Consider the following 18,063-nt stretch of genomic DNA (forward strand, 5'->3'; position numbering starts at 1 on the left):
AAACTTGAGCATCATTGGACTAAGTGTGTAAACTTGAAACGAAATTATGTTCAGAAATATAAAGGTTTTTCCCCCAAAAGTTTCTTCTTTATCTTCAACAATAACTTATCAAACACCCCTTATAAAGACTTTCTAAAATATTTTAGAATTATTAGAATGTTTCTAGTAAGATTATGTCATTTAGGACAATTTATTCAGAGAATATTTTGGAATTTTCTTCATTCTCTTAAATCAACATAATAAAATTATATTATCAATAAATGTTTAACAAAAGCCTGGAATCTGTATCTATTTTTTAAGCCTCTGGGACCACCATTAGATATTGGTTCAGATTATTGATGAAATGAAATAGCAATTTTGTAGCTTTTGAAAATAACATAGACTCTCTGAATCCGGGATCTCCCGATGAAAGGCCGAGAGACTACCACTCACACCACGGATGCCGAGTTGTAACCTATATCTAACCTAGGTTAAGTTTATCCCAATTTCTGTTTTTCTTGTGCACATTGTCTTTAATTTTCATTCATATTTATATGGCTCTTTTTCCATATTCTAATATAAAGAAATCATGACATAATTTAATAAACATTAACATTTTTTTTAATCTATTATTGGATGGCTAAGATAAAACGTAAAAAAAATTCTTGTGTCTTACAAAAATCCATAATTTTCAAAACCCATGAATTAAATATTGCAGTTATAAGAAGAGATGAATGTCTGCTCAAAATTTCACAAATGTATTTCTCATTGTTTCTGAAAAAACAATTCTTTTGTGTTAACAAAATCTGATTTTAAGAAAATAAACAGGAAAAAATGACTTCTAGGGCAAAGATAGGTCATCTAGGTCTCTTTCTGCTTCATATTGTTCTTCTAACTTTCTTTTTGCTTTCTTGCTTTTCTTCGTAGCTGTCTTTAGATAATCATCAAGATTTCTTTCTACTCTGATTTATTGTTTATCGAGGCTGATCATAGGTTGAGCACAATTTCCCTCAAACTTCTACTCTAAATGATTTGAATTCAATACATTCTCTTATATATATATTTTCCTAAGTGAAATAGATTATTGCTTCACATATACCAAAGATGAGTGTTCCAAGAATTGGTATGGATGTAGTTTGTGGAAGTAGTAGATTTTGAACAATATTATGTAGGGCTCTGTGTTTTCCCAAGGGGGCATTTCTTTAGTAGTTGTAACTAAGAAAGATCTCTAATTAGATTAAACATGTTTCATTATATTTTAGAGTTGTGTATGATAATTTTTATCATAATTCTCAACTATTTTTTTATATCATAAAAAAGAACAGAAATTTGAAACTGTAATAATTAACCACAAAATCAACACCAAGGTTGATATGGTTTCATATATGAATTACTTATTTCCAGTGAATGAAGTATTATGTGAAAGTGGTATTAAATTAGGGGTAAAATATCAGGAACATATACAAATTTTTTTTACCAAGGCATTTTACACATTACCTCTTAACTGATGTGAATAAAAAAATAAAAAATAAACCTCATCAATTTTGTTTATGTTAATTTTAGAAGTTAAAGGGGTAGGTAATAATTTGAGCAAAAAAACCATCTTTTAGTATTTGGTTGAAAAAAGATAACCAAACAGCTTTTGAGGAACAGTTGCAGAAACATTTTTGAACAAACAGATTTAGATGATTTTTAATTTAAGAATCTTAACCCATTCACTTTCACTGTTGTGTAATGAAAAATGTTTTTTTATATACAACGGACATATAGGGTGTAGTACATCATAATCTATTCAGTGCCATCTAACACAGCAATCTCTGCACATTAACCTTTCATGTAGCACATGAAATTGTTCATAATAAAAGAAAAAAATTTGTTTTTACTATAAATATTATAGGCTTCAAATAGCACAACTATTCTGTTTGTGCATAATGAACAAAGAAAGCAATAACTTTGACTTAATTTTCTAAAATGAAATGGTTTACATTTCAAATTAAACTGACTTTCTTATTTCTAATATATTTAGTGAAAAACATAAAAACTGCAAAAAAATGAAATCTGAAAATATTTCCATTCTTTAAAAAACTTTACTGCAGTTACAAGTATTACATATGCAGATATTTTAAAACCCTTTTTTAATGAAATGTTATGAATTTAAAAATGGTCTAAGAAACTTCGAAAAGGCTACCTTAGAAAAGTTATCTTGATCCAGGGGTTAATAAGTCAGGAAAAACAATAAAAAATCATTTGAAAAAATTATATTTATTCGGGTCTTTGATGGGCATGGTATAAAATCATTCTTATTTTTCATTGACATAAAATGGATTAAATATACATAAATCCAAACTATTTCATGAAAATTCACAGTGTTAATATTATTCAGTAAAGAAAGATACTGAGACTACAGTAAGAACACTAAAAATAAAAGAAATACCTGATTAAAAACTAAATTTATATTCCAACATGTGCTTACAGCCTCTCTGTTTTGTTTTGTAAAGCTGTTAATATTAAAAACTAAACAAAAAAATATAAATATGCATATTCATGAAAAAACACAGTATATAGACAGGTGTTTTTTTTAATTAAAAAATTGAATTTTTTAAAATCTTGAAATGATACCATTCAAATAAACTTTTAGAAATGTCATTTAACAACAAAGTAAATTAAAAAAATTATCATTAGGTAGTTTGCTTTCTTGTTTTCAGGCAATTTAAAAATATAAATATTTAAAAAAAATAATTAAAATTTATGAAATTAAATTAATTAATTATAAGATTCAATATTATTAGTTTAATATTATTTTTAAAACTAATATTTAAAAAAAATAGTTTAATAAGTAACAAATACTCACGTCTGAGTTCAACTTCTGTATTTACCCGAGATGCAGATGTGCGCAAGTTGAATACACTACGAACGTTCTTCAGCAGACGAGCGGTTTCAGTCATCCTGTAATATCATTAAGTTAGTAGCAGGTGCTATATCTAAGGATTGAATTGGTTAATAGGCTGACAAAGGATCGGTTGACAGGATTGTATAAATACATGTAAAACACTTCATTTTCAATTTTCTCTTGTTGTACCAATACAAGGAAAGGTTACAGGGTATGTAAAGTTCATCAGGTCATGCTGTGGAACCTACTGCTCTGGAATGAAATAAAAAAAGAAAGAAAACTATGGATCAAGTGAATATTTTACATAAAATATACACACTACTCAAGATTAATTTTAAATTAAATTACAATAAAATATTCAGTATTATATACATAAATGTATAAACGTACACAATCCTTTTAAAGCTTATTTACAAATGCAGTTACTATGTTTTTGAAAATAAATGATAAATAATATAAATTTTTTTTGAGTAAAATCATTGAATACACTTTTTAGAATAAGATTTAAACACTAAATATTTTTAAGTTCGTAAAGCAACTTATTTTTTCTACTCTTATTCTTTCTAATGTATATAAATAAATAGTAAATTTGTTTTTATTATGATGTTCGGTCAAAGCTTACCTTTACTAAAGGACTTAAAAAACACAATAACCACTCAAAAAATTAAAAACATTTTCAATTCTTTAAATTTGACTATTTTAATCTTTCATAAAAAAAAACAACAAGAATCCTTTTAATTTAATGGTTTAGAAGACATTTAAAACGAGATTATTTTTATTTTTTAGGGTGGTTTGTTTTTGAATTAGTTTCATTTATATTTTTTATAATTTTTTTATTTACATTAATAAGCACACAAAAATGTTGTTGGTCATATAAAATGGGCAATTTAAAAAACCTGATGCATGAAATAATAATAATAGGAGTTTAAAGCAAAAATATAAACAGACCGTTATGAAATGTAAGCTATGGTGATCTGGAGTGTGTAGGAGAATACACATTTTTCAAGTTTTACATGGAAATATTAGAGTTGTATTAGGATATACATATATATAACTATTCAAAAACAATCAATTATTAAGGAATTATAGAAGAATGAAAAAAATTCAAATTGTCAACAAAGACAACCTAATCTAATCTTTCAATCAAAAAATTCTCCATTTATATTATGCAGAAAAAACTTACGAAGAGAAAACCAGATGAACTTTCTGTAGAAAATAAAACAAAATTATGGAAATCGGCCCTATTTGGTTTAATATATTGTGGAAAGTGTTTAAATAAATATATATATATATGTTTGGCGATCCAAAATGGAATGATAAGACTGATTTTCAAAGGAAAATTTAATTTGTGCTAAGTGGTAGACCTGCATGCATACAAGTATTCATCTGTGTTGTCTGATTCCCATATCGATTTCAAATTGAACGTTCGCATAAAGTGTGATGGGGTAAATCGCCTACCATGGAAAAACATATCGATCAACGTTACTTGATTTAGTTCTGTGTCCGTTTAAAAAAATTAGCTTCCGAAACGTTAAAAGAAGCATTTGATGAAGAGTGTGTGTCACGTGCGACATGTTTTCATTGACATCCCGCATTTTTGGCGGGTCGAGAAAACGTGGAAGGCATAGCGAGAGCAGATCAACCTAGTACGATGATTAACTGACGTTACGGTGAACACAGCGAGCGTCATCATTCGAAAATATCGTTCTATTCGTGTGCGACCGTTGAAGGAAATGCTACATATCTGAAAAAGTAGTGGGCACAATATTCTAAACGAAGAGTACCGCGCAATTATCTACGAAGGAATGGCACGCTCGCTACAAAAAGGAAGAAACATACTTTTTTTCATAATGAAGTTACTGTTGACGAATCTTGAATGTTCCATTACGATCCTGAGATAAAACAACAAAGCTCCCAATGTAAGTTGACTTTTTACCGCCTCCAAAAAAACGGTAAAAATTAAGTTACGTCATACTGATCATCTTTTTTGATAATGAAGGATTTATTTACTGACATCGGGTACCTACAAGGATGACTGTAAATGCCTCTGGTAAAACGATGAGCAGAAGTTTATGCTGACTCTCTTTAGAAAAAAAGTCTTAAAAATAATTAGAATAACTTCTAATGCATCGCGATAATACGCGCCCCCATGACTCTCAGATAGTCTTTCTTTTTTCTGTATAGACTCCGGGAATTACCGTTCAGGTATTACTTAAGAGGATGAATGAGCATGATATGCATGAGTGTAGTCTTGTAGTCTCAGTTCGACCGTTCCCGAGACGTGTGGTTAATTGAAACTCAACCATCTAAGAACAGCGGTATCCACGATCTAGTATTCAAATCCTATAAAAGTAACTGCCATTACTAGGACTTGAACGCTAGAACTCTCGACTTCCAAATCAGCTGATCTGAGAAGACGCGTTCACCACTAGACCAACCCGGTGGGTTCGCTCGGATAGCCTACGAATTTTTAAATAGAAAAAATATTAAAACAATTCCTCACTCACCGCACACCCCACATCTAACTCCGTGTGACTTCCGCCTTTCCAAGAAGGACCTGAAAGGGCCAACCATTTGAGACGAATCTAGAAAGGCCGTGGAAGCAAAACGTAAAGTACTTTCGAAAGGTAACCTGGATTTCGTATTTGAAAAGTGGATCAAGCGTTAAAAGCAGTGTGTCGCACTTAAGAGAGATTATTTTGAAAAGTATTTGTACATTCAGAATAAAGTTCTTTTAAACTACAGCTATTGAATCATTACGTTTTGGATTGATTTTCATTATTACTTACATTATCAGTTATTTTATATATATATATATATATATATAAATATCTTATTCAATGAAAATTACTTCATTATTTGATTATGATATGTATAAATAAACTAGGAAGACTAAAATATAGGTGGGCATATTTAAATTAGTGGATTATTTTCGTCTTTTTTTCTGTTTAAAACTTTGTATTTAATCAATTATATTAAAATGGGTAATGGGTTCAGTATGTATAGTGTGAAATGTGTATATAGAATGGAAAAAAAATTAATGAGAATAAAAATTTATTCTATATAACTTTTTTTCTTTTATAGATTGAATTACTTTTATTCTAGTTTGTAAACAATGTTGAAAATCAATCAATAAATTATAACAGCTTTAGAAAAAAAACAATCAGGGAGAAGAATTAATAAGGTTTTCTTTTTTTAATCAGTAGATTTATATAAGTAGGAGTAGTAATTTCCTCTATTTCAATTCAAAATACTCTCTACTGAACAGTCATTTTAGAAGAATTTTAGAGGTTTGTTACTTTTCTCAAACATTGTACACAATTATTAAATATAAGTAAAAACTAAATAGCCTCTTATAAATTACATAATACCAATTTCTATCTTGCAAATAAGAGAAGGTGACATCTTCAGTGAAAAACTATCACACTAATGAAATTAAATGTAAACTATTTCAAATGTATACCTACCTACCCTAAAAACCAAAGATACTGCAATATTATAGCAATTATTAAATTAAAATATAGCCGATAAAACTGTTTTAATATTTCTGTGATTATAAATACTAATTTAAGATATTACCTTTTGCAAAAAAAAAAAAAACATGAATCAAATTTTTTATAAACTTACTTTAAAACATTCTCAGCTGTCTTTGGAACAATCCTTAGTAAATGCTATTTGTATATTATCATCAACTGACGTTACAGCTCATGAAATTTTTTTTTCGAAATGTATGTTACTTATAAGAAACAATCACCAAACAAGCACAATCCCCCTTATATAAATAGACTAAACTGCTTTGAGTGATAATTTCTTATATTGGTCAAATCAGATGCAGTTTGAAACAAAGATACAATAAACATTTAAATTCTTCCAGCACTCAGACTCAACATATTATGACAACCATTGATAAACTCAAACAACAAATCCACCAATGCTGATATTTTATGCACATAAAAAAGGATATCTAAAATCACTTGACCATGATTAAAAAATGATATACATATAAAAACAATATATTAAACTAACACATTCTAATTAAAAAAAAACATGTCAGCAATAACATGATGTCATTTTTGGTAGAGTATCATCAGTCATTAAGGATGGTTGCAAAGAAACTATTTTGATAGAATTTCTTTAACAGTTTTATTGTAATATTTAGTTTAGTTTGCCATTGGAAATATTTTAATTCTAAATTCTATATCACTGTCAACCTTCATTAACACAGAAAAAATATTTAATACTAATCTTCACATTTTTTGTTTGTTTGGAATGATACATTTAATTAAGTGTTTTTTCTAAATCATGATGTTCAGAAAGTATAAATGAAAACTTTACAGGATCAGGATGTCTGTCTATTACCCTGAACAGAAAAAGTGTCTGCCAATTGGTCTTTGTGTTAGTTGTGGATCAATAATTTGAGCAAAAGAAAAATCAGCTTGTTATAAATAAATTTAAAAAAATCACATAAAATATTAAAAATTTATCATCATTTTATAAAGTACAAAAACAACCGCACATCATTTTCCTACTAATCTTTTCTGCATGCCATTTACAAAACTAAAAATATACATCCAACGTAACATAAATTAGTATGAAAAAGTGTGCTAGCTCAAGGACTAAAATATTTTCACAGAAAAATAAATGTTAAAAGATTATTAAATAAGTGAAAATAAAAGCTTTCTATAATCTATAATACATGTTTATAACTATACATAATTTTAAATTAAACTATAATCATCTAACAATAAAAATGCATTTAAAAAAATCCTTCACAGACTAAATTAGAAGTAAATATGACAAAAATTATCAACGGTAAGGAAATAATTACAATTTTTATAGCACAGCTTCAGCCATTCTAGAAAATTATTTGTTACATCATGCATCACCAAAATTAACATAGTTTAGAGTAATTAAAAAATAAGATTGTTCCAATAGACTGAGATAGCACTGGTCTATTAATTTAATGTAATCATTTATATCTATTTCATGACTTCATGGTATCTATTTCTGATACAATTCAGTAACCTATCTTTACAGTAGAACCTCAATAGTTTGCTTATGAATAATTCCAAATATTGAAGACCGCAACAAAAAATGCATTGTTAACTAAGCCAAATGACTAAAGTATCCCTATAGGATAATTAAAATTCAAAAAGAAAATGTACCTTTTCTGTTTGTCTAAGGAAAAGGAAAACTTCAAGAAAGGATGCAAAATCAGACCTGTATTTAATTTATTTTTTTTTAAATTAACTTGTAATGCATTTATCTTACAGGAAATTCTATAATTGTTTTTTTGTTGTTCAAAAAGTTATTTGAACATTTATGAAAATGTAATTTTATTAAAACAACCAAATAGTTTATTTTTTGTTTTAAGATTATTGCTAAACCAGTAACCAAAGCAATGGAATTTGATGTGTACATTCCTAATAAATTATATCAATAAGAATAATATAATTAACAAATACAGATTTTTATTTTTGTATTTAAAAAAGTAGATTAAATAAAATGTTAGATATCATTCAAGAAACCCTAACAGAACAGAAAGAGTCTCAAAAGTTAAATTTTAGAAGAAATATCAAAATCTTTTAAAATTAAAACAGATGTAAGATAAGGAGATGGTCTATTATTAACATTTTGACTGTGCTTTTCTAGCGCACAGTCAATAAGTTATTAGAGTGGAATAAAAAACTTTAAAATTTAAGAATTGATGAAAATATCAATATGGGAACAAAATTTACATTCTGAATGTGAAAATATTGGATTGTGGATGATCTAGTAATAATAACAATTTAGTTAAAATACACTGGTTTAGAGAAGGAGAAAAGAATTTGAAAATATATCAAAAGCAGAATTTTTAAGAAAAGACTTTCAGAAATAGGTTAGATGAATCTGAATTTCCAGAATAGCAGAAGAAAAAGCAAAATCATGACTGGAATGATGAGATGAAAAGAAAGATGACTAAAGGATGAAGATTTTTGAAAAATCAGTAAGTCTGAGCTATATTAAGATGATCCTTAGAGATCAAGATCACATCGAAAGAAAAAAAAGTGACATTTCTATTCTAGTAATCTGATTAATACCAAATAAAAAAAAAATGTGTTATGAGAAATAGATATTCTGGGCTGTAGTTTTTATGTACATGCCATGAAAGAATATTTGAAACTGTAATCTGTTCACTTATAATAATGATAGAAATGTTGATAAACATTAGTACGATTTGCTGATCTTCTAGAAAATCATCAAAGACCAGACCTTTTGCATTTCAAAAGATTGTCATCATGATTTTTCCTACTGATGGTCGGGTTCAGAATTTTTTCTTGACATGTGAACTCTTGTGCTTTCAATTGACACTCTGCCTTTTTGATTCCAGTTAATAACAGTGAATCCATGCCTCTTCACAGGTTAGAATACTGGTTACAATACAGATTAAAGTACTGTGCAAAAAAGTACCTTTCTGCTGATGCTGTTGGTTCAATTCTGTGCACGTGTGATGTCTTTGTCTTCTGACGGTGATCTGTCAATTCTCTTAAAACCTATCTTACGCTTATTTATGGTCATGCGAGCTTGTCAGTGATAATATTATGAACTGTATTGAATTTTAATTTTTTTGCTATAATTTCAACTATAATCTGTTGATCTTTTTGCACGATAAAGTCTGCGTGAGTTTTAAGCGATGGACTTCAAATTTAAATAGGACATCCAGAACGGTGGTCACTTAAGTTCGACTGTCTTTAAATTTTTCTATCCACTTTTAAAAATTTCTGCGATCCATACAATTTTGCCTATATTATTGGAAAAACTTTAACTGGTTTTTCACCTTCAGAGGGCACAAAAACAGATAATTGCACACTGTTCAAGTAATTTGTGAACTTCAAGAGGAATTTGTGAACGCCATTGTAAAATGAGATTTTGAGGTTATAAAGACTCAAAAGTCATCATGGGTTACTAGTTTTGAAAGTATCACAACCCTCTTACCAACTGGTTTGCCTTCACAGCTTTTTGTGTCTTTAATGACTGACCCTCTTAACTAATACAACTAAAAACTAATTTTTACATACTGGATTAAACCTTGTGAAACAAGAATATTTTTAAAGCAAAATGAATGGCTTTAAAGCTACTGAAATGGCTTAGGATATTTATGATTTATTCAAGAGATAAAAACTAATCAAAACATGAAAAAAACAGAGAAAAATAAAGATTTATTGTCAGCTTGCTGTGGTTGATAAAAATAATTAATTTGTGTGAAAATTACAAAAAAGAAAAATGAAAAAAAAAATTTAACTAATACATTAAACTTATTTCTATATTTATGGCTTGTTAATAACTGTATCCATTAGTATGCTATTCTACAAAAAATCATATTAATCTTGAGTTTTGGTAAAATGAATTTCCCAACAATTGTAGGAAAATTTTTATTTAAAATAAAGCTAAGTTAAAGTCAGAATAAAAGTAGAACATATTACATACTGGTAAATAGATTTATTTGAGTATAACAATAAATGCTATTATATAATTTTTATAAAATATAATATGTATGTTAATTATATATATATATATATATATATATATATACACACACAATAAAAAAAAGAATGGTGCTATAATTACACAGATCTATTTTGATATTGTACTTCAGACTGACATGACCCTTTTTTTAAAGAATTAAATAAGCAGTTACAAATTCAAACCCACATGGTTCCAGGAAAAAGGAAAAGATATAAAAATGCTGGACTCCATACAGATGCACTAAGAGGCAGAATACTTTCTAAAGAAACAACTAAGAAATTAGGTTTTCAGGAAAAAATGAACAAATGGAAGAAAGAGGACACAAGAAAATAATGAATGAAAAACACTCTTGAAGGATGAAAGAGGTGTGAACACAAAGAAAACTCAAAACTAGCAGCAAACAGTGAAAGTCAGTTTATCATACCATCTAAAAAGGTTAATTGAAAAAAAGAAAGGAAGGATTTAAACTAAACTTCTGCAAATGTAAAAATAGTTTTTCAACGTATAATTTTATTTAACACAATATTGATTTTCTTTCTTTTATTTTACAGTGAACTCATAAACAAAATTTGTTATTTTCACTATTATACATATTGTGTTACTTTTTATTTCTTTGATATATAGTTATAATGTGTAGCTATACAATATACTGTATAAGGCAAAGTTTGCTAATCAATTCAAATTCTTCATGTCACATTTTTGGAGATCTTGACATTTCACAAATTCTCTTCTAATCATGTATGTTAGTTTGGAATGATTTTGATGACATTTTACACAATGATTTTGTGTATGGGGTATTATTAACAAAATTTACTTTTGATTACAATTGGTTAAGAGGGCAGGGAAATACAGGTCTCAAAATTTTAATCAATGGGTGGATCAATTTTTTTTTTCACATATTTAATGCCCTTAGATAGCTAATGTACTTTCTGATGGTATTTGATCTCATTTTACCATAAAAGACTTAAGCAAAAAACACTTTTTTTTATCATTTCTAGACTCAAAGCAACATTTTTGTACTAATTAGACGACTATAATACATTAGTATGTTATTTTGGTTTTAAATTTGGACAACTTCCTTCAAGGATAGGGGATAAGCCTATTTTTTGAAAGGAGATTAACATTCTTTGTTAACAGAATAGTTCAGGCAATTTGTCATCAAAATAGGCTGTATTTGAAAATCCTTACCTACCAATTGATCTTTTGTCCATGCATTAGGGGTGATGAGGGAAGCTTAACGCCAGATTTTTAACATCTTCCCTTCCATAGACTTTTGAAAAACTCAAAACGTTTTTGAAATGCGTTTTTCTCTGAATCTATACATTTTAGAGAAAAGTTTTTCAAACAAAAAATGTAGAGGACATTCTCCTCTACAATTAATGTCTTTGAAGTTATGCCGTATAATTTGAAATTGAAATACTAGGTGGGGCTGAAGTAAAAAACGTTGTAAACAAGTAGACCGGTTTCGAACACGTGCCCAATTCACAACACACTTTCACAAGCTACAACTCTAAAACAGTAAGTCGTACAAGAAAAATGTTTAAATAAAAGTTGTCTCTTTTTTGAGATTAACAACTTTTCCAAATGCAATACAGACAACAAACAATTTTTTCAGGTGAAAAAAACAGAAAAAACACGTTTTTTACAACTTCAGCGCCACCTAGTATTTCAATTTCAAATTATACGGCATAACTTCAAAGATATTAATTGTAGAAGAGAACGTCCTCCTACATTTTTTGTTTGAAAAACTTTTTTCTAAAATGCATAGATTCAGAGAGAAACACATTTCAAAAACTTTTTGAGTTTTTCAAAAATCTGGAGTAAAGTTTCCCTCATCACCCCTAACATATGGAAAAAACATCAATTGGTAGGTAAGGATTTTCAAATAAAATTACAAATTGACTACTAGAATCAGTGTAATCAGTGTGCAATGTGCTTCCATAAGTACATTTACCTTAGAAGGAAAACTTTCACAAGTTTTCCTTCTAAGTAGTTGCAAATTATTCTGGTTTCATTGGGAAATTTATGCAATCTTTAGCTGGCTTTTGTAACAAATAAATCACTAAAAGTTTAAATACTTACCCCATCATAATGTTAATGTTCAGAGATTTTATATACATATAAACTAAATTAAGTCCACTGAATATTTATTGTGAATTAGCATATTACTCATACCAACTGTTACTTGAAGGTTTTTTTAATTCTAATTTTTACTTTAACAAAATATTATTCTATACTAGCATAATCAAAAATCAAGGGTAAATAAATGTACTAATGCTATGAGATATAAATGAAAACACAATTCCTTACTGCTGAGTTTTAAATTAGAAGCTTAATCACAAGGACTAAGGTGAGATTTTTACCTAATATAGCTCTGTGATATCAGAGAGTAAGTGAGCTAACTGGAAATCAATCATATAAAAATCAAATCACAAGCTATTTCTTGTTACAGCACAACTTAGTTTTACCTGTTATTTTCTAATAATCTAAGATTTTATTAAATGAGAGATCCATCATCCACATTAATTCAGATTAGTAAGATTCTACAGTATAGTAAAACAAGAGATAGATAATAAAACAAAATAAAACTTCTTTTCTACTGTATTAAAGTACTGAATAATATTGATAAAATGGTTTTGAGAACAATTTTAGAATTTATGATTATATCTTATTTGTATTATTAAGATATATATAAATAGAAGTGAAGAGTAGTAATGAAGAAATTAAAAATATTTTTTGATCATCTTAAAATTACATTACAAGATGACATTAATCTTAACAAAAAAGACATCTTTGTAGGCGTCATACTATAAATTACTTTATGACTGGAATAAATTACTTTTAAAAATAAAGAAAAATAGTTAAAAATAATATAATAAGTTACCTATTTTTAGTTAATCATGCAAACTATATTAATTTAATGATAAAACATATATACACATATTTTCATGCACATATTACAATGAAAACATATTAAGAAGCAGAAATATGTAAAAGTAAAATATTCTAAGAATTAAGATTAAAAATAATACCAAAAACTAAATTTTGAAAACTACTTGAGTACAGAAAATAAATGAGATTTAAGTCTTATTAATATCTTAGTGGTATTAAATGTCTTATTCGTTCACCTAATCTTATCTATATCACCAGTGAACAATTTGAACATAGGTTAGGATGTCTTGCTGAATTGAATCAAATCTAGCAGTGGAATTCTTAATAATTTAGATAAGGCATTTTAAGATACAAATTTCATGAAAATTAAACTTACAAATTATGAAAAAAAAACACGACCACTATGAAAAATAGAAGACCAAACTAGAATCTTAAAGTATAATGTTGTTATGTTGAAAGCACACTTGTTTTTTTTTTCATAAGAAATTATCTAGTTTTGAAGGGGGGAAAGGAACAGATGCATATTTTTTAATTTGATGGAATTTTTTGTCATTCCAAGGTCAACATAATTCTTTTTTTTAAGACCTATTCTATTTCTAATAATTTTGAAAATATTACAGAAAATTTTACAAGTTAGCAAAACAATAATAATAATAATAATAATAATAAAGACCGTCATTTACAAATACAATTAAAAAAAAGTTTCTTTTTCACCATTTCAAAAGATCTAAAACATACAATTTTCCATACTAAATGAAACAGATATGAAGGAAATTTGTAAAAAAAACTTTCAAAGGTTCTGTTTCAAAACAATGATTTTCTGTTTGAAACAAAATACACATAATAAACCTATAACTGAATTAAATTAAGTTTTTCTTTTAATTATGGAAGACCATTTTATGTTGCTATTATCAGTAGTCATTTACTATAAACAATCCAATGAGGTCAAAAAATCAGAAAGTTTCATTTTACTGATTAATAGATTTTTTATTTATCAATTAATGAAAAATCCATTTAAAAAGATGTTTTTAGTTAGTAATGGGATTAATAAATAAATTGCACTGCAGGAAAAATATTAATTTTTTATAAATAAATATATTTTTATTACTATATCTTCAAACCAAAATATTTTTTTGATTGGAAGAGTAACAAAACATAATTATTTGAATATTTATTTCTAAATATGCACAAATTAAACAATACTAGCATGCAAGTATTATAGTTCAATTTTTAGAGATAATAATATAAAATATAATTAAACTTACCCTATTACTGATTAATATCAGCGATGAAAAATACGTAAGGATGAGCAAATTACAAACTACAGGGTGTATTTTAAATAAAATGTAAAAATAGCTGATCAGCATTCTAATCCATAAGTTATGTTATAATAATTAAATTAACTTATAATTTAACATCATATGATTAGAATTACCTTAAAATGATAATACTTACCTTTTTCTAAAAAAAATGTATTATTTCATCTTAACATAGAATTTTTTTTTTTAAGATAAAACATTTATATTCCAAAAGCTATATAAACCAATTTTCAACAAAATAAAGTAATGCTACTAATTTTATGCAAAATTATGGACTTTACCAGCACAATGACAATGAGACATACTAATGATCCGTGTACAACCCTAAGGGGTTTCTGTAATCAATATATTATTAATAAGTAAATTAATCAGATAAAATAATCTGAATATTTTGATATAATTTCTTCATTCACCTTTAGTAAAAAAAATAATAAAGGTGCAAGAACATTTTTCTTTTGTTAATAAAAAAAAAAAAAATTATCAATCATTATACTTTAAGAGTATTTAACAATAAAAAGCATGTCGTTATTTTACAATAATACTGTAAAATAAATATATGAAATTTAATAAAATTTCACACAAATTTTTATTTAATAATTAAAAATATTTTAATTAAAATACTAAACCAAGGAATCATTATTTAAGTGTTAAAATTATCTTAAAACTACATAAAAACTAATTACCTCAAATTTGTATAACAACTGAATTGAATAAACCAACTATTTAGAAACAGTAATAGCCTGTATCTATTAATATATACATTATTAATTATTAATTTATACATTAAAGTAAAATTAATAAAATAAAAAAAAAAAATTAATATAAGATATAAAACAGATTTTTAAAACATGAAAATATTATATAGCAATACCCACTTAGATTTCATTATAACTGCATACCTTACCTAATAAACTAAGTTAATTCTAATTTTAAATACTGATCCAGTGATTATTAGTCTGAAATAATTGCAGATTAGTATTCATATAGAGATTAAATTGAATTTTTAAAGTCTATCAATAACCAACAGTTATTAAAGGCTATATTAAAAATATAACAAACAAATTTGTTTTTCAACTAAAAATTATTGGTGTACACATCTTTATTTACATGTTGGGTCACGCTGTGCTGAATATTTTTACCTCAAACAATCTATTTTTTCAGCTGAGATCACCACACCTCAAGCATCCAGAAAGTCCCCATGGGGAAGATAACCCAAGAATTTTAAATGGGAAGGATAGAAGAGGATTAAGAAATCAATTTTAAAATGCATTGAAAAAAAATTTTGATGTAAAAAAACATCAGACTATGAAAACCTAACTAAAATGGCAGTAAATTAATGTTTTTGACAACTAGTTTCAAAAATGGTTTACAGTACATCCCAAATTGAAAAATAGATCATTTTGAGGTAAGAGAATTTACTAGATTTTATTTTTCTAATTTTTCACTATTGAAAAGTTATTTGATAGGTACTTTTAGACCACTTTTGAAAGTTGTGAAAAAACATTAAATGGTGACCATGTTGTAGTTGAAAGATTTCTACGTAAAATTTTTTGTCTTTTAATGCTGTTTAAAATAATGTTTACAACCTTATCCTTTCATTTAATATATTTTATCATCTCCTCAGGGGCTTGGAGTGCATTTGTGTCATGCCCAAAATACTGATAATTGCAAGATAGGAGACACATTTACTAAATTTAATTTTTTTATGTTTAATAGCTGAAAAAAGTTATTTAAGGGTTACTATACCCTATGAACATTCATTTATGAATCATTACACAAAAGATTTTCAATTATGGAGATCTAATTAATAATGAAGATATTCACTTTCAAAATAATGGATGATATTCTTTCAAAAGAATCTTTGGAAAACAAATAGCAGCATCTTTTTCAGCAGATACGTAAATGGTACTAATCCTTAAAGGGCATATTTGACATTAACCTTTTAAGCACCAAAACATAAAGAGAATATATTCTTCAATTACATATTTAAGCAATTTCCTAACATTTTTAAAAAGGACCCTCTTAACAGCAGCAGTGCTAGCACTAACTCAACTGAAGAAAATGCTGCAAATTAGCTTCAAAAGGTCCATTTGAAGAAAATGCCTGACTGTTTTTTAAAATTAATGAATATAATTATATATCACATTAAACAGTATCCATTAATTAACTTCAAAATCTTTCCATTGATTATCAATATAAAAAAAGTAAAAAAAGAGGCAGACAAATAGCATTTAAAAATAGTACAAATAAAAATACAAATGAAAGACTTAGGAAAATTGATATTTGTACATATTTAAATGTTTTAATTATTTAATAATTTCTTTTTATTTTATCTTTTTCATAAAATTTTCTTACTACTAATTTTTTTAAATTTTATCTTTATTACTCAATCATATTTAAGAAAATATATCATAAATCTATTTATCATAAAAAATGTAAAATGTTGCCCTGAAAACAAACTACAAAATTTTCAGATTATTAATGAATAATTTTACAACAAATAGTAAGGTTATAAAACGTTACGGCTTATAGAATCATATTATTAAAAAACAAATAAATAAATGAAAAGTAAGACGATATACACGAGTTAATGTTTAAATAAATACAGCATGAATAAACAGACGTGTGTTTAGTATTTTGTGATTTATACAGAGAACTAACAATAGCACAACTAACAAAAACCACAAAAACGTTTATACAATAAATAATATCCATCAAAGCAGGAGAAATATACACAAGTATTTTAAAACAAGGATGATTAAATCAAAATGGATTGCTAATTAATATAAAGTTCTGTATAACATTAAAAAATAATAAAAAACACAAAAAAACAAACCAAATTATAAAAATATTTTTGTAAATATGTACAAAAAAAATTTACCCCAATTAGCAATATTTACAAAATAATGTATAATTTAAGTACATTGTATTAAATTGCAAATTTTAGTTATCAGTTTATTGTAAATAAATAAATTTTTTAAAATTACAAAGGGATAAATAAAAAAAATAATGATATAAAATTAATTTAAAAATGTACAAAACTTATGAACCAATGATGCTTCTAATTCATTTATTTTTATTATATACAGTTATACCAACAAAAACAATACACCTCAACGACACAGTGAAAAAAGCTATCACACACACGGATTAACTAAAGAAAAAAGTTATCTTTACTTAAAAACTTTTAATGAGTGAATAAAAAGATTATGTTAGTGATATTAATAATTGAACGCAGATTTTATTAATTATTCATTAACTATTATAAAACTTAAGAGTGCATATTAATACTACATAAAATATAAACATCATAAAAAAATATGCATGGTTGCAAGAAAAATGAAAAAAAAAAAAATTATTTTCTAAGTTAAAAAATAAAAATACTGAACCTAACATGTGAAAAATACTTTTTTAATAAAAAGAATTCAAAAAAAGGATCTACCAGTGAAATAAAAAAATAGAAAAAAAGAAATTAAA

At 26.3% G+C, this 18,063-nt stretch overlaps 1 protein-coding gene across 11 annotated transcripts in view; it reads right to left on the reverse strand.

Annotated features, from left to right (window-relative positions):
• The window catches only part of ATP8A (ATPase phospholipid transporting 8A1), a 453,786-nt gene that overhangs the window by 21,674 nt on the left and 414,049 nt on the right, over positions 1–18,063 (reverse strand). For 8 of the 11 annotated variants that reach the window (XM_075356440.1, XM_075356443.1, XM_075356434.1 and 5 more), the window contains one exon: positions 2,831–2,925. The exons of 2 other annotated variants lie outside the window; for them this stretch is intronic. In XM_075356440.1, coding sequence (XP_075212555.1) covers positions 2,831–2,925 — 95 coding nt within the window. Of the gene's footprint in view, positions 1–2,830; positions 2,926–18,063 lie in introns of those variants that run through there. One more of the 11 variants, XM_075356444.1, reaches the window with a different exon arrangement.

This window comes from Lycorma delicatula, chromosome 2 (genome assembly GCF_047948215.1).
Source record: "Lycorma delicatula isolate Av1 chromosome 2, ASM4794821v1, whole genome shotgun sequence".
Taxonomy (NCBI): domain Eukaryota; kingdom Metazoa; phylum Arthropoda; class Insecta; order Hemiptera; family Fulgoridae; genus Lycorma; species Lycorma delicatula.